This window comes from Alternaria infectoria (genome assembly GCF_024043175.1).
Source record: "Alternaria infectoria strain BMP 0036 chromosome Unknown scaffold_1, whole genome shotgun sequence".
NCBI classification, from domain to species: domain Eukaryota; kingdom Fungi; phylum Ascomycota; class Dothideomycetes; order Pleosporales; family Pleosporaceae; genus Alternaria; species Alternaria infectoria.
This window is the reverse complement of record NW_026250690.1, coordinates 3011825-3037857: the sequence shown is the minus strand read 5'-3', so window position 1 is coordinate 3037857 and position 26033 is coordinate 3011825. Positions and strand designations below refer to the sequence as shown.

The 26033-nt window shown below is 52.6% G+C and overlaps 11 protein-coding genes across 11 annotated transcripts; 3 read left to right on the top strand and 8 right to left on the bottom strand.

The window, feature by feature from the left end:
* Positions 1 to 277: 277 nt before the first annotated feature.
* CLP1 (Cleavage polyadenylation factor subunit clp1) lies at positions 278 to 1828 on the top strand (the record flags this gene model as incomplete). The annotated part of the gene is made up of 2 exons (XM_051492420.1): positions 278 to 1109; positions 1266 to 1828. The coding sequence occupies 2 exons, from the start codon at positions 278 to 280 to the stop codon at positions 1826 to 1828; spliced, it is 1395 nt and encodes a 464-aa protein (XP_051357932.1).
* A 329-nt stretch (positions 1829 to 2157) lies between these two features.
* Positions 2158 to 2985, bottom strand: J4E92_001005 (uncharacterized protein; the record flags this gene model as incomplete). The annotated part of the gene is made up of 1 exon (XM_051492419.1): positions 2158 to 2985. The coding sequence occupies one exon, from the start codon at positions 2983 to 2985 to the stop codon at positions 2158 to 2160; it is 828 nt and encodes a 275-aa protein (XP_051357931.1).
* A 260-nt stretch (positions 2986 to 3245) lies between these two features.
* Positions 3246 to 5057, bottom strand: J4E92_001004 (uncharacterized protein; the record flags this gene model as incomplete). Its single annotated transcript, XM_051492418.1, has 1 exon — positions 3246 to 5057. One exon carries the CDS (start codon positions 5055 to 5057, stop codon positions 3246 to 3248), a length of 1812 nt encoding a protein of 603 aa, XP_051357930.1.
* A 920-nt stretch (positions 5058 to 5977) lies between these two features.
* Positions 5978 to 6812, bottom strand: J4E92_001003 (uncharacterized protein; the record flags this gene model as incomplete). The annotated part of the gene is made up of 4 exons (XM_051492417.1): positions 5978 to 6145; positions 6252 to 6435; positions 6557 to 6608; positions 6683 to 6812. The coding sequence occupies 4 exons, from the start codon at positions 6810 to 6812 to the stop codon at positions 5978 to 5980; spliced, it is 534 nt and encodes a 177-aa protein (XP_051357929.1).
* An 827-nt stretch (positions 6813 to 7639) lies between these two features.
* On the bottom strand, positions 7640 to 8821 carry J4E92_001002 (uncharacterized protein; the record flags this gene model as incomplete). The annotated part of the gene is made up of 3 exons (XM_051492416.1): positions 7640 to 7984; positions 8036 to 8556; positions 8611 to 8821. The coding sequence occupies 3 exons, from the start codon at positions 8819 to 8821 to the stop codon at positions 7640 to 7642; spliced, it is 1077 nt and encodes a 358-aa protein (XP_051357928.1).
* Positions 8822 to 9560: 739 nt separating this feature from the next.
* On the bottom strand, positions 9561 to 10735 carry J4E92_001001 (uncharacterized protein; the record flags this gene model as incomplete). Its single annotated transcript, XM_051492415.1, has 7 exons — positions 9561 to 9689; positions 9740 to 9905; positions 10078 to 10139; positions 10204 to 10287; positions 10341 to 10425; positions 10502 to 10579; positions 10725 to 10735. The coding sequence occupies 7 exons, from the start codon at positions 10733 to 10735 to the stop codon at positions 9561 to 9563; spliced, it is 615 nt and encodes a 204-aa protein (XP_051357927.1).
* Positions 10736 to 10949: 214 nt separating this feature from the next.
* Positions 10950 to 11697, top strand: J4E92_001000 (uncharacterized protein; the record flags this gene model as incomplete). The annotated part of the gene is made up of 2 exons (XM_051492414.1): positions 10950 to 11475; positions 11528 to 11697. 2 exons carry the CDS (start codon positions 10950 to 10952, stop codon positions 11695 to 11697), a joined length of 696 nt encoding a protein of 231 aa, XP_051357926.1.
* Positions 11698 to 12104: 407 nt separating this feature from the next.
* Positions 12105 to 13179, bottom strand: J4E92_000999 (uncharacterized protein; the record flags this gene model as incomplete). The annotated part of the gene is made up of 2 exons (XM_051492413.1): positions 12105 to 13090; positions 13152 to 13179. The coding sequence occupies 2 exons, from the start codon at positions 13177 to 13179 to the stop codon at positions 12105 to 12107; spliced, it is 1014 nt and encodes a 337-aa protein (XP_051357925.1).
* Positions 13180 to 14566: 1387 nt separating this feature from the next.
* Positions 14567 to 16511, bottom strand: J4E92_000998 (uncharacterized protein; the record flags this gene model as incomplete). The annotated part of the gene is made up of 3 exons (XM_051492412.1): positions 14567 to 15521; positions 15570 to 16318; positions 16380 to 16511. 3 exons carry the CDS (start codon positions 16509 to 16511, stop codon positions 14567 to 14569), a joined length of 1836 nt encoding a protein of 611 aa, XP_051357924.1.
* A 731-nt stretch (positions 16512 to 17242) lies between these two features.
* Positions 17243 to 18302, top strand: J4E92_000997 (uncharacterized protein; the record flags this gene model as incomplete). The annotated part of the gene is made up of 2 exons (XM_051492411.1): positions 17243 to 17304; positions 17360 to 18302. The coding sequence occupies 2 exons, from the start codon at positions 17243 to 17245 to the stop codon at positions 18300 to 18302; spliced, it is 1005 nt and encodes a 334-aa protein (XP_051357923.1).
* A 2793-nt stretch (positions 18303 to 21095) lies between these two features.
* Positions 21096 to 22957, bottom strand: J4E92_000996 (uncharacterized protein; the record flags this gene model as incomplete). The annotated part of the gene is made up of 4 exons (XM_051492410.1): positions 21096 to 21403; positions 21451 to 22178; positions 22232 to 22581; positions 22640 to 22957. 4 exons carry the CDS (start codon positions 22955 to 22957, stop codon positions 21096 to 21098), a joined length of 1704 nt encoding a protein of 567 aa, XP_051357922.1.
* Positions 22958 to 26033: the final 3076 nt, after the last annotated feature.

Below are 26033 nucleotides of genomic sequence, written 5' to 3'. Positions count from 1 at the left end.
CCAATGAGCTCGTGTTAAGTCCGCAGGGCCCAAGCTTCGCTGCGTCGCGCTTCCCAGTTCCTCGACTGATCGCGTCTCTATTCTTCACGCCTACCGCCTGGCTACTGCAACTTGGACGACTACGTGACTATTCCCTGGTTTCTCAGGCGCTATTGAATTGCGCACTTGAATTTGAATGTGCAGACTGATCCCCTCACCCAGCTCATAGGAATATCTACACTCCAGCGCATTCAGTCCTTACACAGCTTCAGCGTCTCCCCACATCACTATATCCACCATGATCTCTCTACCAGGTCTCAACCTGTCCTCGCAGCCGACCGAAGCGCAAAATGCCCCCACCTCGACAGCCACACGAACCCAAGACCTCGCTGCCAACACCGAATACCGCTTCGAGGTAGCCTTCTCGCGGACACTCACGGTGAAGCTGCAATCGGGCACCGCAGAGTTTTTCGGCACCGAGCTGGCTCCGTCTACCGTATACACATTCCAGGGCACAAAGGGTGCTATCTTCACATGGCATGGCTGCAAGCTCGACATCGGCGGAGAGGTTGAGTCAGACTACATCGCGGAAGAGACGCCCATGATGAGTTGTGCGAACCTACACTTCGCGCTGGAGAACATGCGCGACAGGAGTATCGCGAGTGGCAGCGTCGAAATGGGACCCAGAATACTTGTCGTGGGACCTGAGAACTCGGGCAAAACGTCACTCGTCAAGACTCTGACCTCCTACGCGGTCAAGACCAGCCGGCAGCCCATGGTCGTGAACCTCGACCCGCGCCAGGGTATGCTCAGTGTGCCAGGCTCTTTTTCAGCTGCTGTATACTCGTCCATTGTGGACATTGAAGAAGGCTGGGGCAGCAGTCCAATCTCAGGGCCCAGCCCCATTCCAGTGAAGATGCCGCTGGTATATCACTACGGTCTCAAGGACCCAGAGGAGGGCAGGGTGTTCAAGCCGTTGGTAACGCGCATGGCACTTGCTGTCACAAGTAGATTGGAGGAGGACACGCTCAGCAAGCAGGCTGGCTTCATCATTGATAGCTCAGGCGCCATCAGCCAAGGGAGAAATGGCGTCTACGACAACATAGAACATATTGTTTCTGAGTTCTCTGGTGCGTGTGATGTCTTGCATACTACTTCAGCCTTTCCCCTCCCAACATCGCCCATGTACATTCATGCACCCAAGTTCCAGTATCTATTTCACGAGAGGATTGGCAATCAAACGTACGTACACAATATCAGATCATCATACTGACAGTCCACTACAGTCAACGTCGTCATAACCCTCGGCTCCGAACGCCTCTATTCTGACCTCTCCCGTAAATTCTCAGCCCGCACCGGCGGCGACCCCTCCGAAACCGTATCCGTAGTCCGCCTTGACAAGTCCGGCGGCTGCGTCGATCGGAGCGAAGAATACATGAAGGCCCTCCGTCACGCCCAAATCAAAGAGTACTTCTTCGGCAAAGGCGACGAGACACTGGCTCCCAGCAGCCAAATGGCCGACGTCGCCGACCTCAACATCTTCCGCGTTGTCGAGGGAGAAGGAAACGGCGGAGTAGACGAGTACGGCATGACAGTTGAGCGACAGATATTCGAGAAGGTCACACCGTCTGAGGCGCTTCAGAACCAGTTGCTGGCTATCACAACAGCTAGCCCCAACGATCCGCAGAGCGTGATCCGGGATAGCAGCATTAGGGGCTATATCTATGTCGCGGATGTAGATGAGGCGAAGAAGAAGGTCAAGCTGCTTAGTCCGCTACCGGGACAGACGCCTGGCAATGCTATGATCCTGGGTAGTTGGCCGGAACCTGTGGAGGGACTACTTAACTAGGATGAGGAGGAAGAATGAGCAATTCTGGCGCTGATATATCTGCCTGGCGGTCTACAAATAGGTATTTTGAAACATATTCTTGAAACCTATTCTACCTTGCCCTACACTCGAGCCGTTCTTAGTGATCTTTCCCAACATTCATGTCTGCTCTGAAGGTGTATACCGTTGCTTTTCTCACGGGTTGCATCGTGGGTGTTAGGTATATCTTCGGAATACGTATTTGAATACTGGATTCAATTTCTCATACAAGGTACGTGTCGATCCGCAGCCGGGAAATATACATAAGCTTCTAACATCGTCCACCCTACGTGCGTAAGCGAAAGTCCGAATTAATCTGTCAAAGAAGAATCCGTCAGGCCATAGTGAAACGGAGTGAGGGACCCATCTGGGGATTGCTTGAAAGAATAAGGTTTAAAAGCGAAATCGCGCCACCATACTCCCTTCCACTCGACCATCTCCTTGCGCCTAACTACCACCTCTTTCCAAGCCCAGTCCATTGAAATGTTTTGAAAGTCTTCCCCAAATATCGGGCGATAGTTGAATGTGTTAACGCCAGTTCCCAGAAGTGTCACCTCAGCAGCCACTAATCTCATCGCATGCAGAAAGTAGCTCTTCTTCTTGCCTTTTGCGCCTAGCTTGAAGCGCGCAATTTGCTCCTGGGTAAGCGGTGTGTGATCAGACGCAATCGAAGATATGGGGTAGAGGCAGAAGGAAGGCAAGTTGTTGACAAGCTTGCGGACAACGTATTGAATGTCAGTCGGAGAGTCGAGCCAGCCGTCTGGTGGAAGTGGAAGACCAATGCGGAGATGTGTCGTGTCGCCTATCTTGCTAATAGTGGGGAGCACGAAGTTGTGAACTTCGAATTCCTTCCTAAACCATGGAGCATATACTTTTAGCCACTCGTGCTCAAACTCGTGATAGACGGTCTTGCATGAGAGGATAAGGCCGCGGTAGCTATGAAGTTCGTGCGAAGAAGGTATGCGTTGGGCGACGAAGACCTTCCTTATATGGTTCACATAGGGAGGACACTCGGAGTAGGGGTTTTCTGTAGGCCAGGCCATTGCAGGAATTGAGGTAATGATGTAGGTGTAGATCTGGAGGCGAAGTTCTGTAGGGAGATCGAGGAAACCCGCAGTCGTAGTCTTTGAGAAAGTCATCCTCGGAGTTGACAAGATGTTTGTTTTGAAGCTGAAGCAGGCCGAGTGCGAGCTCGAGCTAGAGGGTGAGCCGAGTAGAGCCCTTAGCTGGATTTTATAGACGTAGGCGTGTTGTGCACGGACGCCGTGAATACCGGGAGGCGCACCCGAGGCGCATACTCAACACTGACAGGGACCCAAAACGTCCAAAGTTTGCTTGTAGTCCTCAGTACTCGGGGTTCGAAACTACTTTGGACATGCGGCGGATGCCCGGTAAACTGCTACATCTCCTCATCTCTCTCTTGCATCTCCTCTCTCTCAATCACCTCAGCCATCCGTTCCCTCACACTCTCGTCTTTATCCCAGACCTTCCATCCCATATGTGGTTTAATCTCGTTGGGTTTCTTGTCCAGAGGAGGCATCTTCGAAAACGGACACTCGGGCTCGTCTTCGTCATACAGAAAGGCATCGACCTCGTCATCCACAACCTGTGAGTACTGACCGGACAGGGGTGCTGCGATCCTAAAACTCGGTTTACTGACATCCTTCGTATCGCGGTAATGCTTTCTGAGCTTAAGGAAAAGCCAAGGGAATCCATACTGCGGTGGTATGCGCTGGAAACAATGATACAAAGTGACGTGCTGTAAGTTTACCGATGACGTGAAGAGATCGAGCAAGTCCGGTGGGGATAGCTTGATGTTTCGCAAGGTGAGTGTTTTTAACTGCAGTCTCAACGCCTCTGGGATAGGGTTGAACTGCAGAAACCGGCGCAGAGTCCGAGCTGATCTCTTATCGTTGAGACTCAGGTCGAGATGCTCGAGGTATCGTAATTCCGCTAATAAAGACTGGAGATTGGACAAGCTCTCTTCGTCGTACAGATAATCATTCGAAGGGGTGACTGTCAATTTGACGTGTTTCAGAGGTGTTCTCTGAAACATTTGCTTGGTGATTTGGTAGTTGTGTGAAGCAGCTTTAGCAATAAAGCAGTGGTGGTACTGTCTCGCTTGGTGTTCTGATTCAACGATGAACTCTTCTATCCGCGAATTTGGCATGGCGAGGATCGCAGCAACTACGACGCCATAACCTCTGGGTAACGATTCTCCATTATCCTTCGGCTTGGCGGCACGTGAGGACCACTGATCGTATATACGCTCTGCCTCTTGAGGGGGTCGTAGCCATGGCCAGATAGTTGGTTTGCGGAAGCCCATAGGCAGTGAACGATGATAGGGCGTGTTGTACCGAGGCGATACATTCCATGCAGGCCATACGTCGATCGTTGTAGTGATCCTTTTTACGCTTGGAAAGCTAGCTAGTGCTTCATGTAATGCAGCTGCATCGACCTGCTGTTCCACAAATTCCTGTTCTTGACGATACAACTCCTGGTATAGCGCGTAGCTGTCCTCAATACTCATCATAGTGGCATTTCTGGCCAGAACGTCTCTTGAGAAGTGGTCGTCGTATCGCAAGAGGATACCCTTTGCGATCTCGGTCAGCCGACCATCCTCGATTAGGTCTGCCACCGATAATGATCGATGCTCAGGGTTTTCGTCGCCGTAGAGCTCCATGGCCTCCTCGAGTCGGCTTTCAATCGCCCTGGTAACCTCTCTTTCGTCGGCGAGAACAGCTTGGCGGAAATCATCCACAGTTGGATACTCATTGAGCAAGGCATCATCCCAGACAATCTCGAGCACACGGTTTTTGTACGTCGGGTGAGCCATGATCTGATGCAGATAGTCCAGATTAGCTCGATTAGGCGAGACATAGACGCGATCTATACGCAGATACACGCTGGCCGCCAAATGCTTGCTCGTGAGCCGCAGTCGCTTGATGTCGAGCTTTGAGATGTGCTGGCAGACGATTTCGAGAAGTTCCGATGGCAAGTCCGTGATGGTCTTCCTGTTCTGGGCCCCGCTCCCGAAGGCCTCGGGGAATTCGTCGCCAAACAGGCCTTCCATGAAGCTCACGGACGGAACAATGCTCGCACTCAATGCCGAAACAGTGGAAACCCTGCGCTTTGAGACGCCAGCCCGAATAGACAAGCTAGGCTTGCGGCGTCGGGTCTTGGCAGGCCTTATCTGGAGGTTTGTGAACATCGCATTGGTATGTATGTATGATTTGATGGACGCGATTTCCAGATAGTAAACACAGGCGGGTGCCGGGAGCTGGTTTGTTGTGGCGGTATGTAGGCCTTCTGCTAGGCTGTGTTGCACTAACAACGTTTGAGCGTAGGCTGCGTATGTAGGCGTCTGGAATCGTGTGTAAAGAAACAAATATGTTTAGATGAGGTAGCGAAACTGATTAGTTGATGTTCAAAATACGGTGTCGAAGGACAAAGGTTTATGCTAAGGGTGCTGAAACGCCAGCGCTTGCAGCGCTACCAATGCAAGGCTACTTGCTACACCATTTGAGGACAGCTGAGCGGCCATCATAGGCATATATCGTGTCGCACATGTGACACTACCAGATGCGACAAATGAACACCCAATGAGTCGCATACGTGAGACGCGTTCATAGAAGGTACGAAGGGACAGTCAATTGTGATCGCGGAAGCCGCAACGTGCCCGCGTGCCTTCGCTTACAGCGTGGTGGAGAGCTGCCCGCAGTAGGGTGGGTCCGCCCAAGTCAACGTCAAACCTTTACAAACGACATCACAGACAGCTTCGAGGACATGACATGTAACCAGGTCTTCTCATTGTATGAAGTGCTTTCCAGCAACCTCAAAGAGTGCCCGAGAGCATACATAAGCGGGTACTGCCCTTCAGCAAGTACCCCACGAACGGTTCCACGACGCATCCACCGCTCGATACCCGCAACCAGTAAACCGCCTACCTACGCAGGCCTACAGTATACCAGACACGCCATCGCGGCAGATGCGCTCGCTCTTCCCATATCGATATGAAGATTGACCAGCACCCGAGTTATCCGTACCCCGCACATACCAGCGCCGAAGCACGGAAGTATGACTGAGGCTGTGTGTAGAAGTCGACGTCAGGGAAGGGGGCGAGTCGTTCATCTAGGAACCCTCCTCGCCTTCGGCCTTGTTCTTCTTCTTCTTCTTGCTTGAGCCGAAGTCATTCTTTACTGTAGGAACGGCCGACTGGTGGACGATGAAGCGGGTGTAGCACTCTTCTGGGTCCCACTCAAAGCCCATGAGGTATGGCTTCTCGAACTCGTCGTCTGCCTATAGGAGGGTTAGCTATGCTTTGGCACCAAGATCAAAGTACGCGGTATATAGGAACAGCGACAACGATGCTCGATGGTAAGATCCGATGACAAGGGACACTTACGCGCTTCTTGAACTGCTTGTGGATGGCATCTAGTGCGTCCTTGATGGTTACACCCTTCATGTTCCGTGCGGTAACTTCTAATCCTAGCGGGAAGTGTAGGGCGATGGACTTGAGCTTGGGCTCGGTGAGTGGCATCTTCAAGACTGACGGGTCTTCGACGGTGCTCGGCGACTTGTTGAGCTTCCTGGAAGTACTGCATTAGCACGGTCAAGATATTGGGGCTGCCGGAGCTATCCGGACGACGACGAGCTGGTCTGCATCATGGTCGGATGGCTCGCAACAGTGCGATGAGGGGAATCACTTACCAGTTCAGCTTCTGGGTTTCGAGTGCGATCTCGATCTTCTTGCCTTCCTTCTCTGAGGTTCTGTCAGCCCCGCCCGCTGCTCACGCACGACCCCTCATTTGGGCTATCGTCACAAGAGGTACTCACCTAGATCCTCGATGCGGTAGACATCAGCAGCCATGGAGCTGACTCTGCGGTGGCCCTTCTTAGCGGCGCCATCTTGGTGATCGGTCAAAGAGTCGACCTTCTGGAGCGTGTTTTCTGTCTCTGCGGCCATTGTGGTAGGATGCAGTTGCAGTCAAGCTACTGGAAGATTGAAGGGGTTGTAGATGATGAAAGAGCTTGGGAAGCTGTAGAAGGGTTGCCTGGAGCTGTGGATGTGATGTGAGATACGAAAGCACAGTGGAGGCTGTGAGGAAGGAGAGGAAACGAGGGAGGGCGCAGCTTATGAGGGGCTCAGTCTCTCGCCGGCAGGCACAGGAGACGGTCACTTGATCGATCACCACATTGTGGTCCAATCCAATCGGCGTGAGACGTGAATGGTCGGGCCAATGCGGGGAAGGGGAGCATCACCCAGAATGCGGGGAAGGAGCAAACCAACGGTGGAGGCCTGCGTGTCCATCCAACATTGTTGGCCGAAAGAGCTCGATATAGTGTGGAAGCTAGCAATTGAGCCTCGTTATTCGCACTTTGACCTTCCCAAGTATCTATTGCCGTTATGTTGTTGCTCCGGAGCATCAGGCACGGTGGTGAGATAGATCGCGTGACCGACGTCATTGGCCGCTCGGCGCTGGACAAAGCGCGCATCGACGCGTATCATCTCAGCTCCGGGCCCTAATGCGGTCCGAGTGAATCAGAGATCCACTTGATTACTGCAAGGGCTCAAGGTCCACGCGGAGATGCATGTCAGCGTTCTACTGGACTGTCCACTTTCGCGAGATGATCTGGGCTGCCTAGGTACCTAGGTATCCATATGGACTCTGTAATTACTCACTTGGAAAAGCAATATAGATGCATGATGACTTCGCATTTGACACCGCAACATTGGTTGATATATCGCTTGTTGGCTCCGACCGCTATTATCGATGTTATTGCATGATTTGCCTATGAATGCCCAACAATCCTAACGGGCTCGTATAACTCCTCGAGGTACTTCTCCTCCTCCTCAGTCAACTCCTTGCCCCTCGCTGCAAGCGCTTCATCCATCCTGTCTGTGCTGGAGAAGCCGATGATTGGACTTGCGACACGCTTGTTGATCCATGCGAGGGCAACGTGGCTCATTTTCCAGTCATGCTTCTTCGCGATCTCTTCAACGCGAGCAATGATCTTCTTGTCAAGTTCAGTGTTACCAGAGGTTTGGTTACCGGCCTTCTGTTCGCCTTCTGAGCGAGTAGTCGAGCCGAATGCAGAGGGAGGGCGAGCGAGATGGCCACGGCAAAGAGGTGCCCACTGTCAAGCTATTAGCAAAGGATTGACTTTGTAGTTGAAAGGGAAGCATACCGGGATCAGACCAACACCAGTGTCATTGCAGAACCGGTTCATCTCGCGCTCTTCCTCACGGTAGAGCAGGTTGTAGTGGTTCTGCATGCTGATGAACTTTGTCCAGCCGTTCTTTTCGGCAGTGAACTGCATTTGCGCAAACTGCACTGCCCACATGGAGCTAGCACCGATGTATCGAACTTTCCCACTCTTGACCAGATCGTGCAGCGCCTCCATGGTCTCCTCGAGAGGCGTGTTTGGATCGAAGCGGTGAATCTGCAGAAGATCGATATAGTCCATGTCAAGACGCTTAAGCGACGCATTGACAGCGTTGAAGATGGCCTGCCGTGAGAGACCACCTTGGTTTACATAGTCTTTCAACTGAGGCAGCTCTTTGCCGTACTGGATGGTTCGCAGACCGGGGTCCTCGCCGACGTAGCCAAAGCATTTGGTGAGAATTACTAGCTTATCGCGAGGTAGGTTGTACTTCTTGATGGCCTTGCCAACCAGTTCCTCAGATACACCGTTGGAGTAAACATTGGCTTTATAAGCTGTCAGTAACTGTTGCAAGTACATGGCTGCTCTGTCAGTCTTACCTGTATCCCAAGTCGTCAGACCGCGATCGTATGCAGCCTTCAGCAGCGGTAGCGACTCTTCCTCTTCGATGACCCAGGGCTGCCATTTGGAACTTCCAATGCTCATAGCACCCAAGATGGGTACCGAGACCTTGAGACCGCTCTTTCCCAAGCGCTTATATTCAGCCTTGGACTCATTGAGGAGCCCTTCAATATCGAGCTTGTCCGCCATGGTCGCAAATCAGTAGATCGGTTGCGGATTGGTGTTTAGTGGGGTCCTTGATGTTTCGCAGGGCTGTGGTGGGGCAAGCAACTGAGGTGTGAATAAACCAACAGCTGTATGGGCGACACGGTGCTCATATATTTCGCCATGACGGCACTTTCGCCGTGCCTGCACCACCTGCTTTCCAATCGAGGTTACAATGAGCTGTCATTGTCGGGCTTTGCGGCGATAGCCTCATCATTGTCCCGGTGGTAGATATTACAACGAACAACGATGCGGGGTTCAGGCACGACGAGCCGCCATGGATACGTCATGTGGAAATCCCACATCCGCGGACAGTCCAGCCACCAAAAGAGGCAGGAGGCGTCTCTTCGTGCATGGGTAGAGAGATGGAACCGAATGATCATCAGATTCATGCTTACTCGTAATGTGATCTCATTCGTAGTGTGCTAGGCTGGACTCCTCAAGCACGGGCTCACACCATGCAACATCACCAAAGGCCAAGAAGCAGTCGCAGTTGTGTTGAAGTGAGTTTAGATCGTTCATGTCTCTTGGCAAGTACTGATCTTATTGACCTCTCATCACCTCACACTTCATCGTGAATGTGCCGGCGCGATTCCATCAAGTCATGGTGGTATTGTTTGAACATCGTTTTTGATCTTAGACCCCCAGGCGCCAACCGCATATGATGCAGAGAAGTTCATAGATGCTCATTGCCCGTAAAGAAACCCGTACTCCCCAGAACCGTTTACGCGTCCTCAACGATGTTGCCGCGCTCCGACACGTACAGACCGTCCAAGAACTTTCGGATATCCTTGTTGCGGACCTTGCAGATTTGCTGGATATCGGCGGCACCTTGGGAGACGTCCTCGAGCGACTGGGTGATGGTTAGCATTGCTTCGAGCCATGTTGCGCGGCGGTCCTTACGTTTCCGGACAGCTCAAGCTGATCCTTCTGGTTCTTTGATGCCTCAACCTCAACACCGGGCCTCATGACGACCCTTCGTACAAGCTTCTCGCCGATGAAGTTCCTGATCTCAACCTCCCAGCAGTCGGTCTCCTTGTTCTTGTCCAGGTTGACGTTGATGGGGAAACTGGACATGATGTTAGTCATGTTCAACGATGTGCAAAGGCCCGCCACGAGCATGAGCCAATCTGGCGCGCCCAGCGCTCTGGCATCAGCCTCTCGGAGAGCGCTGAAAGTTGTGTCGGATAGAACATGCTCGGCGGCGGGCTCGGAAGAGATGTGCGATGGGTGCGACATACTGGGCATATACGTAACGCATCTTGTACTTGTAACCCTTGGTGACACCGATGATCAAGTTGTTCTACTCCAGTCAGCCCAGTCCTTCCTTCCTTGCCAGTATAGACTCGAGGGTGCGCGCGACGTACAATCAGGGTGCGGACAGTGCGGAGGGTGGCGACGCTCTTGCGGGAACCGTGGTGGAGCTCGATCTTGATGAGGTTCTTCTTGGGCTGTTCCAGTCTTAGCATGTGCTCCCGATGCGATGTGTGTGTTCCCAACGTACGTGCGTGAAGCTGACCGCCAAGTGACCGAGAGACTTTGTGAGCTTGCCCTGTGGAGTGTAAGAATCGGTTCGAGGATCGTAGAGGCTATTGCGGGCGGCTTACGCGAGGGCCTGTTGGATATGTCAGTGTTGTTTCCTTAGGGGTCCTCTACCATGCGCACTCACCCTCAACGAGAACATTTCTGTTCTTGATCTGGACCTTGACGCCCTCGGGGATCTCGAGCTCTTCCTCAGAGTGGCTGTTGCGCAAACGTCAGCATTGGATCCGGAATTTGATGTTTGTTGGCGGAGAAGTTCGGTATAGAGGCGTCCATTGACCGTTCGGAGGCAGGGAAAAACGTGCGATGCGGCGGCTTGGGAGTCGTGATCGAGGGATAGACGTACATGTACTTCATCTTGACGGTTGCTGCGGGTTAGCGGTGTTGTCGAGAAGCTGAGGTCGAATTGTCGAAATTGTGTGGGAGGCAGCGCGGACAAAACGATAGCCGAGCCACCGCTCTAGCCCGCTTTTGTGCGCACTAGTGCCGCCGTCTTCCTCGTCATGTCGAAGAACACCAACTTCGCACATCCCGACGAGCTGCGACTTTTGCTACTGCGACCGGACTCGAAATGGCAGACGCAAATCCACACATTGCGCAGACGCTGCTGCATCGCGCATTTTCTCCCTCGACTGCAGAATCACACTACCACGAGCGCGTCATAAAGCGCCCCCTCCACGTTCGCGCAACCTCGCCTACGCCGTCTGCACGCGCAGTCCGCCGCCGCGCTCTCAACGAGCGCAACCAAGCCGCCAGGAAGCGCAGCAAGAACCAGCCTCGTCCGCTGTCCGCTGCGAAGAAACGTGCATTGTGCCTGAACGAGATACCCAAGGAGCAACAGAAGTATGCCATCTACGACGGATTACACAATTTGTGGGTGGGATACATGCGGGAGGTGCTAGGCCTGAACGACGCTGCGAGGAATGTGCTTGTCACGCCAAACGCAAGTGGGCAACTGCTTGCGACCGCCGACATGCACGGTGCACTCGTGAGTGTGGTAAGAAGTCGGTGCGTGAGCCGCGTAGGCTTGGAGGGCATCATCGTCCGTGATACAAGGTTCACATTCGAGATCATCACGAAGAACAACGCTGTGAAATGTAAGTCCTGTAGGCTAGACTCAGGTAAGTGGTAAGTATCTGACAATCTCAGCTATACCCAAGGAACACACTATCATCCGCTTTGAGTTGCCGCTTCCAGTCGAAGAAGGAAAGGAGCCCATGAAGCCACTGGTCTTTGAGCTCAACGCCGAACAATTTCAGACAAGAGCGGCTGATCGCGCGAACAAGAAGTTCAGGATGCATTACCAGCCTGACATATGAAAGGAGCACATAACCATCTGATGAACATTCCGATACAAACCCAGAGACGAGACCGAGGACCTACGACTCCTTGGAATTCATGAGTCGACTAACAGCATTACCGGCTATGCAGCCACTTCAGTATGCGGCTCAGAGAACAGCCAACAAGCGGCCTGCACCAGCAATGCATGTCGTTGTGCGAGATGTGCTTCGAAACGAAGGAGACGCTGGATGGCAAGAGGACTGAGAAGGAAGCACACGTCTATCAACACAGACATGGTGGAGAGCAGCAAGGCGAGAGACACAGTCAAATAAGACATTCAATTATGTCATTGAGTATGGTATCATCCCGATGGCGCTTCAAAGCGCCTCCCGCTAAATGCAATGGTATCATGAACAAACAACCTCTTCATCCGCGTTTCAAAATCTTACACGTTCGTCGCGACCCTTCCAGACTGGAAGTCCTCGGGCTTGAAATCTCTCAGTTCGGTCTCCCGTCCACTACTACCACCGTTCATCGAACTGATCTCATCCTTCTCTTTAACAGCCCTGCCCTTGTCCAGTCTGCACCCTGTATAGCTTCTCGGCAGATAACGACCCGGATGCCACACAGCAAACACGACTAGTACAGCAAGTATGGGTGCGGCATCGAAGACCCAGAAGCACCATTCGTGACTCTGGAGATATGCTAGCCCGTAGTTGCGATCGTGTGGTATCTCGATGGTTCGATAGAATGCCCGGCAGGCGATAAGGACGGAGGAGAGATTGATGGTGTACCCCAGCTTCCGCCAAAGGTGCAAATCTCCAAGGTCGTGTGCAGCCCAATGCCGGCTAATGTAGAAGTACCGCATGCTGATGATGGAAAAGCTGAGGAAACAGAGCAGTTGCATCACCAGACCCATGATGAGGATGATCCGCCCAGGCAGCGCTTTCCGTTCAGAAGCAGCAATGGTCCGGTTTCCTTGCGTGTCTTCGTCATACTGCCGACTAATTTGACTCGCGCCGACGAGTTGGACGAGGAAACTCAGGAGGTCGAAACACACAAAGTTGGCGGTAATCCACCTAGGGAAGCACCACAGCGTTTTGAAGTTGAGCGCGTGGGTTGGGCAGGAAAACCATACTACGCGACTGAATGCCGTGTAGCATGCTGCAGCCAGGAAGCTGGGTGCGAGCAAGATCATGAGCCATGAGGCGAGGAAGGGTGACTCTCTATGCTCATCGTAGGCAGATACTAGGCGGCATATGAAGCCCAGATCGAGCATGATAATGGCGATAATGGCGGCCCAGAAGAAGTACGCCTTGTGTCGGACATACTGGTAGATGGAGTATGTGGATAGTAACAGGACGACAATTGCGCCTGTTATAGCCAGGGGGTAAGAAGGGTCGTAGATGTAGGGATTCAGAAAATTTTGGGCTACAATGTGGTCAGCGACGATGTTGCGTTGCTGAGTAGTAGCAGACGGGGACGAACATACCAACTTGAGCCCGATTTGGCAACCCCATACTCGATCGCGCGTCTAAGACCGCGCTCACGACGTGCATCTTAGCAGACATATCCCGCTCCGCACAGGTCCACCTGTTTTAATCCCCGAGCGTAGTCGGTCGTCGATCACGGCAGCCCCAGTAGTCGTAATGGTCGCTCTTTCGCAAATGCCGATGGCGCGTCGCTCATGTCCCAGTCGCGGTCGCAGTGATGGTAACGCCACAACGTCGTGGTACAGCAACCTCGTCGCAAAAGGGCATGCTCGAACACCAGGGAAAAGAGCCAGCGGAGAAGCGACCCAGATAACAAAAGGCGGCGGTAACGCACGTTTTACCCAAGCCACGCCCGCCTGCGTTCTCCGCTTGCTAAGAGCACTCAAGGCCTTGGCGGTCCCTGGCCCTTTCCACTCCGCACGCACTGCGCGTCTCCTTTCCTCCAGCTCCCACGTCCCCAGTCCGTCTCACATGTGCTGGCTAGGTAGGGCCGGGTAACCCGCGACACTTACGTCTTTAATGCGAGACGGGAGACGGATAAGGCGGGTATACACACCATGCAACGCAGTGCCGCGCGCACTACTGCTACCGACCCAGGCACATCTCCCTTTGATATTAACTCGGTACACACACGTAGTCGTACCTCGCTCTTTCACGGTTGCACCCTCGAACGAAAGGCCCGGGAGCAAGCACACGCGTCAGGAATTACCACATGATCCGCCGGCGTGGCCTTGGCAAACCAACGAAAGCCATGGCGTGTGTCGCTGCCAAGGTGTTGGCAATGAGGCCGCTCGCCGAAGTAGCCGCACGCCGGGACTTCGCGTCTTACCAGACCCTACGGCGTGGTGTTGAGGCGTCGTCCAAGTGTCTTTGTGGTGTATAGTCGTCGCGGCCAAGTAATATCCCGATGCAAACGTGAGCCGTGGCATTTCTTCGTTGCGCGATATTATCGGCGGATCGTTCGGCCTTGGGCTACGTGCCTGGTTTCTGTGTTGTGGTGTTGTCCTGGCTAAAGGCCAGCGAGTACGTTGTTGTGAAACTGAGGCGTCCAGGTGTGGCGCAGGCACGCCAAACATGGGGACAGGCGCGTCCCTGTGGCCTGCGCAAACGCAGAATGCACTACCTTTCGCGATGAACGCCACTTGTTTAGGATCGAGAAAGTTCTAGGCGTGTAGCCTAAGTTTATTGAGATGCACTGTATCTTGTCACCGATTTCACGATAGATTACGTATTATGAGGGAACCTTGGCAAAACTGGAGAAACATCGTGAATTTCCCCCTTGAGATCTTAGTTTTCGAGCCAAACCTTGAATCACCCTAAGCAGCTGGGTACAAGACCCGACCAAAGTATCTCGAACTACCGTTTCATCACATCATCTCCACGAGAATTTATCGGCTTGCCTTCGCCTACCCGTCTACTCATCGTCAAACTCGTCGTCGGAAGCGATCTTATCCGCACTCTCCTTGTTCGAGCCATCAATCTCAGCCTCATCCTCGTCATCATCGAGACCCATGCCCTTCTTCAACCAGCGCACTTCCTTGGGCTTCCGCTCCATCCAGAGCTCGTTCGGGATCCAGGTATAGAAGCTGCACATGGTCTCCTTGATGTCGTCGAGAATGGTCATGCCGCCGGTGAGGTGCATGATGTTGGCGTCCATCTTCAGACCCACGAAACAGTCCTTGATGATGTCTTCCTCAATCCAGAATTCGTACTCTTTGCCGTCGCCAGCTTTGCGCGGCTTGCCGTTGGGATACTTGTTGTTGTCCTTGGGTAGGTCCCACTCATCACAGTCATCCGTGTACCAGGTCTTGCACAGGAGCTTGCCGAGAGGTTCAAGCTGGCCGAGCTTATGTTTGAAGAGCTTGCTCTGCTCTGCATACGCGGACTTCGTGTCGTCGTCAGGGAGTTGAACGGCGGTGACCTCAAGATAGGCAGTCTCTTTGCTGAGAACCTGCAGATCTCCAGACTCGAACATATCGTACTGCGCATCCGAGCCCAGAACCGCGATGCCAGTACCGAACTTGACCCTGGCCTCTTCCTTCCGGATACCGATCTCGGAAACAGTCAGGCCTTCCTTCTTGAGGTCCTCAGCCCACGACTTGTCGCCAGTATATATGTCGGCCTGAGCGCCACCGAAGACAACGCTAGCGGACTTGTTGAAGTCTCCGGGTAGGGCAAGACCTACGGAGTTGACCTTGGGAAGCTCCCGCTCGGCCTGGTCACAGATTTGGAGCGCAGTGGCAAGCTGATCGTCGAACTCGGGGCAGACACGGTGAAAGCGAAGATATCTGAAGAAAGAGCGGGGCACTTGACAAGCGTTCTTGATGGCGTGCGAAGCATAGCCGTAGTGGGCAGGGTACCAAGATGATCTGTCATAGTCAACATCGCGTCAGGCAAGGTTGGGGTGGTAGGCTTACAGGAAAGCTTTGCAGACACCTACAAAGTCAACAACCCACCGCTTCTCATCGGACCGGTCCCAGGGTACGTTGTGGATGGCGAGGGCCCTCGCAATCTCCTCAGCACCCATCTCCTTCATGTCGTGCTTGGAGATTCCTTGGTACTGGCGAGGACCGGACTCTACTCCACCAAAGCGCATGAGCTTGTTGAAGACATGTGCGTACATCTCATGCATGCGACGCTTTTGCTTGAAGCGCTGGATGGCAATCTCGATGCGCTCAACGAACGACTTATCTGGAGCGTACATTTCCTCTTCCTCGGCGGCTTCGTCAGGAGTGAGAGTAGGCTCCATGTACGCCTTTTCAAATCCGGTAGCCTTCAGCATGTTCTTGGACACTCCTTCAGGGTGCTTGATCTTGGCCTGAGGGAGTAGTGGTACTGGGTACTGGGCGGGCTGCTGAGCTTTGACCTTCCGTGATCCTGGGGCATAGGCGATGTCGTTATCGTCGTCGGCATCGAAGTAATCTGGATCCAGAATGCACTTCCCGGTTAGGGGAACCTTGCGCTTAATGGTCTTTCCGTCAGCAGAGACTTCCAAGAAGGCGCTCAGTCGAAGAGCCGTAGAAACTAGGGACTTGGGCTTGTATTTTCGCATCTTTTGAAAACCACAGATGCGACTGACGGAGACGGGGATGTTCTCACGCCCGCCACAGCACTGTAACATGTGCTTGTCGGTAGGGAGATTTTCATCGGAAAAGTAGAACTCCACCTTGAAGAACGATTAGTTGATCTGAAAAACTTACCACGAGACTGGGGACTGGGAAACGTACTTGACGACGGATCTCTGCCCCATCTGGGTGGTCCGGCACAGTGCTGGTGACTTGAGAAGTGGTAGTGATGTTGGTGGAGGCTCCATTGGGAGGTCCTGCGTCCACAGAAAGTGCTGTCACTGCGGTTGCCATGGTTGCTACTCTGTGTATTGAGGATTGGGGATATCAGAAGCGAACTGGAAGAGACTTGAAGTTGTAGAGGGTGATGTAGAGAGGATTGGGCATGAGAAGTCGGCGCGCTAGTGAGGCAGCTGCAAACGATGCTTCGCGGGTGATTGCGTTGGCCCTGGGGGTGAGAGAGCGCGACTACCTCGTGTTGGTGGTCGCAGCTTCGCATTCTGGACATTTCGCTCATACAAACGCCTTATACGGTGAGTGCATGACCAGCGATTTGATGGATGCAGCGCCACGGTGAGAAGTCGACTTGTTCATTGCGACGCATGCGACCTTTCTTCGGGCATGCTGCTACGAAATTTGAGTGAGATCATGTCTGCCATATAATTTCAGATTCTGCCCGGCAATGGAGTCGTGTAGAAGACAAGACGTACACTCATGCTACTGCACGCTAACTTAGGAAAACACTAAACACCCTAGAGCCTACGTTAACGTTAGGTTACCTACTTTGCAAGGTTTTAGGTTAATGTAGTCTGCAGACCTGTTCAGTTTTTTTTTCTTGTATGAGGTGACTGGATGATATCAAACACACGAATCATGGATTCCATGATGACAGCATTGGCTGACTCGTGGCGGAGGACCCTGAAACACCCGTGGGGCCAGCCCGCCATGTATCTTCCACCTAAACACTAACCACGAGTACAACCACACTGATATCCCGACCAAACCCTCCCTACAGACCAAGAAACATGGCCTCCAAACAATATGACGCGTCGAAACTCGTAGCATATGGCAGTGCTGCTGCTGGCCAGTAAGTCTCCACTGGCTGCCTGTCAGCCTCGTGTACCAGACTAACACAACACCAGCGACGGCGTGCTCAGCGACCCATCCGGCGGCGTAGTAGTAAAACCATGCACCCTCGCTGAAATTGACTTCTACGAATCCCTCGCCGACCACCCAGACCTCGCGCGCCATCTCCCCACCTTCATGGGCCAGCTCTCCCTCTCAGCCGACCAGACCGCCGCTACCGAGTCCGTCGAAAGCGGCACCATACAGACGGCCGATGGTACAATTGAGCGCCTACATGGCAAGAAGCTCGCAACCGATCTTCACATCGTACTAGAGAACATTACACACGGCTTCAAGAAGCCGAATGTTCTGGATCTGAAGCTTGGCGCGCAGTTGTGGGACGAGGCTGCGAAGCCGGAAAAGAGAGCGCGGCTAGATGCTGTGAGCAAAGAGACTACAAGCGGCAGCCTGGGTTTCCGGATAGCAGGCATGCGCACATACAAGGGAGCTGAGGTACCTGAGGTTCCGGAAGATCTCAAGGAGTATGTTGAGACGGATAAGGAGGGCGGCTATTGGGTGTACAACAAGATGTATGGACGCAAGTTTAGCGCCGAAGATGTTAGTGAGGGCTTCACAGACTACATTTTCCCCGGCGCCAAGTCAGAAGCGGAGCTTGACCGGGCGAGGGAGGTGCTCGCTTACTTTTTGGGCGAGGTGAAGGACATTCAAGAAGTCTTCGAAAGCAAAGAGAGCAGGATGTACAGCGCAAGCATACTATTGGTCTATGAGGGCGATGTAGACGAGTATGCGAACACCAAGCAGAAGCTACGTTCCGCGCATCCCGAAGACGAGGATGAGGACGACGAGGAGACTGTGCCTAAGCTAGCCGAAGTCAAGATGATTGACTTTGCACATGCGACGTGGACACCAGGGCAAGGGCCGGATGAGAACGCGCTGCAGGGTATGAGGAGCACGGCAAAGATATTGAAGGAGTTGTTGGACAAGGCGCAACACGACTAGTTCATCTGTTGGGAGCCCAGAATATAGACCATGTATACCCAGAAGCACAGCTTAATACTATTACCGAGTCTAACTATTCCCTAGTAGTGTATCATCCCAATTTCCGGCTCCTCCCATCAGTGACTCAAAAAATGCTGCGTCTACGCCTTGAAGCGCCCAATCGTCCGTTCCGGCAGCCCACCCTGGATAATATTGCGACGTGTCAAGAATATCATCAGACAGTGCTAGTGGCGGCTGCGTCGACTGAGAGTGCTGCGCGCCAGGCTCTAATACCAGCAGGTTGGATAACGGATTGCCGTTGATATCCTGACCGAAGGCAGAGATGTTGTCATCGACACCATCCGGGTTCGAAGAAGAGGGCACATCAATCATTGCCGCAGTAGAAGTCTGGGAGCCTGGCCATTGCTTCGTGATGCCGTTCGCGCCAATCTTGATGATCCCAAAATACGGTATTGAAAGCTGAAACTGTTCGCCGCAGCCCTCTTCAAGCCGATTAACCGTGCTCTCGCTGCTGTGACTGAATCCACGTGCGGCGTCGCTTTCAATCAGCAGCAAGTTACGAAGTTGCTCAGCGCTCTTGCCCGTGAGAGGATCGTTCGTCTGTGTCTCGACGAGTTCTAGCTTTTCGACAAGTTGCTCCACCATCGCGCGATCACCGGGTCGCTGGTGAACTAGAAAACTTTGATCCTTCCAGCGCCTGCTGTCTATGTGCGCGATCAGTATTGTCATGCCCGCCATTAGCGCAAAGAAGTCGGCTGTATGGCACGATTGGGTAGAGATGGGCCGGAAATTGTGAAATGCGACGAATCTTGTGAGGATCTCTCTGGCCGCGTTGATGCAGGTGATCTTGGCGTACATGTGGAAGTCAGATCCTGTGGCGCAGCGTATGAGAAACGGCAGATGGAGAAGATGAAGCAGATTGTACTGGTAGATCTGACTTCGAAGTCGCATTAGTTCCTCAAAAGTCTCTCTTGCATTTGGTTGGAGACCAGTGAAACTGGGCGCGAGCCAGTACTTGTCTGGAACTGATGCCGCGACGTTCTGGAGGTCGCGGTCTATTTTACGGGTAGCTTCGATATTATGGTGTGGGTCTCCTCGGTTGCGGTCAACGATGCCACATGCAACGAGTGTATGTGCTCGGTCTATTCGACAGCTTATACTGGTCCCAGGAATGGAGTTCTCCACGCTCATCTTTTGGCCCCCATGAGGTAGACCAAGCATCAGGCTAAGATAGCTGTCCATATGAACAATCCGGAACCAAAGGAATTTAGGGTCCACCCTGTGCTTGCTCTCCAGATACTTGACAGGCGGAGGGTTAGATGTATCCAGTCTCATCAGCTGCGCAAACACCATGGCTCTTCTGAAAGCGATCCAAGCTCGCCGAAGGTTGCCGGCGTTGGATTGGAAGGTGGCTTCGTAAACGATACATTCTAGTCCTTCGATACAGCCTATCAGATGGTCTTTGGTGACGACCAAACGAACAACTGTTTCCACCAAGCGAGTGGCGAGGACGCCTGGATCCCCCGAGATGCAATCGCCCTTGTTACACCGAAAGTACTGTAGCATAAGGGCGAGGATGAGCATATGCCTAGCGATCAGAACCGGAGGTGTACGCGAACTGTCAGGAATTGTAGCCAGATCGTCGGCAATGTGCAATGATTCGTTTTGTGAGGGGTCGATGGATGTCGTGAGACATTGGTAGCTGTACAAGGTTGCGTTGCGATCGGTCTTGCACAAGAGCTCCAGATCTTGTTGCGGTGGATACGCTCGACGTAGGGCGGATGATATGCTCTCGCCGTCTTCCGTTTGTAGAAGAGGTTGTTCCGGTGTCAGCGCGGCTGAGCTAGGTGTCGGAAGCTGCACATGGCTGATTGTTGCGTCGTCTCCTGGATTTTCCGATCGCGCAAGCAATGCTTCTGCCCTTTGCAAGCGTTGGAGAAGCTGCTCATATGGAATATCAGGAGGATTGGCGATATTGTTTGAGCCTCCACTAGGACGCAGCAGTGATGCTTCTAGACTGCTGTCGTTGCGTCCCAGGAATTCCTCTTCCGGCTCATTTTGGAGAACGCATGGCACCTTCCGACGGCGACATGCTACACATATGGTGTCAGACGTCGCATCGAATGTGCATTTGACCTTTCGCTTCTTGCAATGCCAGCAGCTTGTTGTTCCTTTCCGAAGTTTGCGTCGCTTGCTGTGAGGCTCGAAGTTGATGGTGTCGGCGTCATTGACGGATGATCCCGGTGAGCGTTCCATGGCTGGTGACAGTAGCCTGAGTTGAGGGCACGGTGCCTCCTCTCGAGCAAAGCGACCAAACGTGTGGCACGCTTGGATCTAGTGAACTTGTTGCTGGCATCGTATCATAAACAGATGCGATGATGGTGACACAGGGAGAAGTTAGTAACTTAGGGGCGAAAGGGGAAGAGTGAGGGCAATCACCGAGACCTCGGCGGAAGGTTCTCCGCCGAACACATCCTTCAGGCATCAGCAAGGCCACCAGCCAGCCACCACATCATGGAGTCGATGCGCAACGGACTCTCTTTGGTTCTACCAGAAAGCGGCCGCGTTTGGATTACAATTCTATGGTTCCTTCTGCCATTACAAGATTAGATAACACACATGCCTCAAGCGTGTCAAGCCGATGCATGCCCAGGTGTCCGAGTGTCGCCAAAAATGAAACTTCCCTCTAGGTACAATCTACGTATCTCAAGCACAACTCTAGCAATAGCGTCGCATTGGTCGCAAGTGCGGGCAAGCTGTCGTGTAGCACTACCAAGATAGAGCGCATGTGATCTACGCAGCTCCAGCCTGCACCTTTTCCATGTTTAGCTTCTTGAAAGGTACCAATGCGGCAGCCACGGCAGCTGCGCCAGCCAAAGCGGTCGCAATAGCGAGCGCGACCTTGATGCCCGCCATGTATGCGACCACTATGCCTGCTATATCTTCCGCAGCGAAGTTGTCTCGAAGTTGGGTCGCACCAGATCCAACTACTGCCAGCGGGTTCACGTTCGGTGCTGTGCTCGCAAGCGTGTTGATCATGCGATTGACAAATCCAGACTGAGCCGCAGTCAACGAGAATGCACCGCCGATGGTTTGAAAAACTGCGATGTGTTAGTTGATTCCACGTGAAAAGAGCTGGTATGCATACAGAAGATCGTTGCCGTCGCTGAGGACATGTCCTCTGCCTTTGCATTGGCCTGACCAGTATTGATGGCCATCTGGAAGCCTAACCCGACTGCAATACCGTAAAAGGCCTGATAGCCAATCCATTTGCCCAGCCCAGTACCAATGTCGAACGTATACATTAGACCGGTAGCGATAGTCGCTAGAAAGGCACCGCCAATCATGAAAGGTGCAGCATAACCTGTCTTTGAGACAACGCCGCCACTGACGATGCTACCCAACACCATTGCGAGGACCAGTGGAAGGTTCAACACACCCGAATTGATTGCGCTGCGGTTGTCGACGCTCTGAAAATAGAGGGGTAGGTAGTACAGCAAGACGAGATATGATGATGAGAAGAAGAAGATGAAGGCAGATGGCTGCCATAGTGTTCGCTCGCGCAGAAGCCGGGGTGGAAGCATCGAACGCTCGCCGTTGAAAATCTCCCATGTGATGAAGGTCATCGCAATAACGACGAAGCCTACCAAGAGGCCGATGACGTAGCTGCTGTTCCAAGGTCGCTTCTGGCCGCCATTTTCGAATGCTAAGATGTACGTAACGATGCCGCCCATGACGAGAGCAATGCCGAGAGGATCCATCTGCAAGAACTTTTCCTTCCAAGTCGCTTGGGTGATAACAGCTTGTGGTGGAGTCTTGTAAGTGAACAGAATCAGTGCTGCAGAGGCGCCGCCGATAGGAAGGTTGATGTAGAAGCTGTGCCATAATGAGCATGTGAGCGGAACAGTCATGAGAAAACATGAACCTACCACCATCGCCAGCTCACTGTGTCTGCGAAGACTCCTCCCAAAAGCGGACCGACGACGCTAGAAAGGCCATATACAGCACCAACAATCCCCATTAGAGCTGGTCGCCGTTTAGGCTCTGCCGCGAACGCCGCCATAGTGAACGCCCCAGTTACTACGCCGGCGGAGCCGACACCAGCGATTGCGCGGCCAACGACGAAAGTTATAGAATTTGGAGCGACGGCGCAGATCAAGCTTCCCATTTCAAAGACGAAGATGGCACCTAGGAAGGACCACTTGAGTGGGAAGTAGCGGTAGAACTTGCCAGACATGGACTGGAAACCGCCGAACGTCATGAAATACGCGGAACCATACTAAGACATGTTAGTATTCAAGCACTCGAGTAGCCAGAGCGAGAGTGTAAAAGCTCACCCATGAAACCATGTTGAGGCCTCCAAATTCGTCTGTGATCTTAGGAATGGCTGTTCCAAGAATTGTCATGTCCAGGGCTGTAAGAAAGACTGCGCAGAGTATGGCAATCAGTATGGGTACCAGCAGTATGCCACTCGGATATTCTTCTTTGATATCATCGGGCTTCTCGTCTTGTTCAGATTTGACATCTTCTTCGATGCCTTGGTTGTTCTGCTGCTGCGTCTTCTCCTCAGCGATGTTTTCTGGTTTCACGACGCCACCAGCCGATTGCGCTGTTGCATCGAATGCGATCGAGGTGTGGAAGTTGTGTTCGTTCATCGTGTGCATCTGGAGTCGAAACTAAGGACGATGTTGGCGGGAGTGTTAAGGGGACAATTTGCAGCGGTAAAGGAGAGTGGAAGAAGTGCCACACATATACTGATGTACGGACGAATACATGACTCGGTTCTTCGAGCAAAGCTCCGATTTCTTTGGCTGAGTAGATGTTCGTCGGAGGACGAATGGAGGGCGAACGCTTGGCACATGCTTCCGCCGAAGGTTTCGGCGGAAGCGATCTGCAGCCTACATTAATATAGAAACATACGAAATAAGTAAGCTAACGTTAACATAGGCCCTAGACCTATTTAGTTTTTCTTTTCTTGTATGGTGCTTGTGTGAGACGGCCCTCTTAGTCGGATGCCGACGTCGGGAGCTGGTGAGGTCCCCCAATACGGCATGCGAAAAGAAGATCTTCCCATAGGCAGCTTCCGACGTCCAATGTGCGTTGTTGTCCAAGGTTTGGTCTGAAATCGTGATGCACGTTAAAGAATCGTCCACCAGCGGAACTGAGTGGCGCGCATTGTTGTCGCAGTAAGTAAACAGACACATGTTTTGTAAGAGAGGTAGTGCATTGCGGGTTGCTATTTGTGATTAGTCAGCGCTGCATTAAGATTCGGGATGCCACCTCTTCCTCTTCACACATCTACCCTTCCACGATACAATGTCGCCAGATCTCCGTTCAAAGATACTTCTTCCGCTTTACATATACCCCCATCCGGGTGCATGGGATCCTCTCTATACAGCGTAGTGTTTCCTTCACCGCTAACACGAAGTCTCACTGACGTCTCTCAGCATCGCCGCGGCGCCGGATGTTCAGTTTCTGGTAATCGTCAATCCAAACAGCGGACCGGGTGCTGCACCGTGGTGGCCGAATGAGGACTATCTCCGGGAGATACCGCGGCTAAATGCATTGCCGAACGTCACCACCCTGGGCTACGTGCGTACAACCTATTGCAAACGGCCTGTTCAAGACATCCTTGATGATATCGAATCATATGATAGAAGAGGTCGAGAGAACAGTGGGTATAGAGTGGACGGCATCTTCCTTGATGAAACAGTGAATTTGTACTCGGAGGAAGTCAAGAGCTACCTCGACACCGTTGATCGCAGAGCGCATGTCCTTGCTGGCGTCGCGGAGGAGAGAATGGCAAGTCTTCATTTATCCATGCTGGACGGATGAGAGTTACCCCAGCTGACTAGGCCAAGATCATTCATAATCCTGGCACAGCAGTCAGTACTGAGCTTGCGACTCCGGGACCAGAGGTCACAGTAGTCGTGGAAACAGCCTACAAGGAGTTCGTGACCGAAGAGTACCAAGAGTGGCTTGCTACTTCGCCGTACGAACGGTCTCGTACTGCGTATATGATACATTCAGTTCCGCAAAAAGATGTCGAACCGTTGACAAGAGCGCTGCGTGAACGGGCCGCGTACTTGTTTGTGACCAGTGCGTCTTGCGACTTCTACGGGCAGTTTGCCGAAAGCTGGCCTAAATTTGTCGCCTCGCTAGCACGGCCCTGAACGCAAAGGCCGTCAAATTTCTTGAGCGTTGGTTGCGATGGTCGGTGGCCGTGTTGCAAGAAGTCGCAGAAGGTGCACATCTATGCAAACCTTTCTCCATGAGCAGGCGTCGTTTCCTTGGACTGATTGACGGTCAGGAGCCGCTTGATGTCGCGATTGCTTGGGTTTCAGACAGTCTTATGACTACGCCTTTGAACCTAGTCCGCTAGTTCTCCGACCTTTCTCTTTCTTGCTCTCCTAAGGCTTCCTCTATAGTAGCCCATATCCTACACCTGTTCCAAAGTCCGTCAGGCACGTCAAGTAGACGCTCGTCACATCCACTGACCCGAAAGCGTTTCTTCGCAAGAAGCTTCGCGGCAAACTTCCAGTCCCAGCAAGCAGTAGGGTCCAGAAGTGCTGCATGTGGAGTAGTAAGATGCTGCTCGATCCACTTGGTGTCCAGATCCCAAACATGCGGATGTAGACTTCCGTCCCGGAGGCTGTCTCGCCAGAAAGCGGAATCGAGTGGTATCTGCAGAGCCAGCATCTTTGAGGTACAATGTAGTGCTATGACAGACTGTATTGGAAGGTAGCTGCACACCACATCCAATAATTCCGTCGGCAGGCGCTCCAATCTTTGGGGTTCGCGCGTTGCTTTTGGCGTACACTTGGATTCGTCTCTACGACGCGGCGAAGTCTGCAATACTTTATGTACGAACGAGGCGATATCTCCCACTTCGATGGGATCGGTGTAGAACTTCTGTGAATCATTAATGACGAGCTTGAAGAACATATTGTGGTTACCTACATCATACTTTGCGCCCCACCATTCTAGCCTGCTCAGAGCCAATGCGCTCCTAGGTCCATAATCGCATGAAGAAGAACAAAGATCGAAAATGTCGTTTGATGTCTCGAGTGGCTCGTCTATACGGCATTTTCGTCGAATGAAACGCGCACTCAACAGTCGATACAGCAGTTTAAGAGCAGATGTCGGCACAGTATCCTTCCTTCTGGAGTCGAAGTGGTCGATGGCTCGACAACTGATCGCAATACACGATTCATGTAACGGAAACAAGGTTCGGTAATCCGGTGCATAACACAAAGCGTCGAGCCAGATATCATCTTGGCCAGCGTCGCCAACAATTCGAAAGTAGCCCGATCCAGCCATGTTGAAGGACGCAATCTCGGAGAGGAAGATGCCTGGTATCTCAGATACGTTGGTCGGCCTTGTCCGGACTTTAGCGCGTGAAGATAGATGAGAGCCGCTTCTTACGTCGATCCTTCGCTAGCTACCGTATGTTCAGCTACATCTTCGATGCTACCAAGAAGACGAAGGCTGTATAACCACTAGAATGCGCGAAATGTCAGCAGTCTGTAACGCTTGTTTGAGAACAGATAGTTTACCTGGAACCGCATGTCTTTTGGGTCAATATTGTAAACATCGCCTTCGACATCGAAAGGACCACCACATATAACGCAGAATCTTGAATCCTCCATGGCGCATCGCGCATCGCTCTTCCAGTCATCCGCGACCTTCGAGGAAAGTAGACTACCCATGTTGATACTGCGCGATGAGATA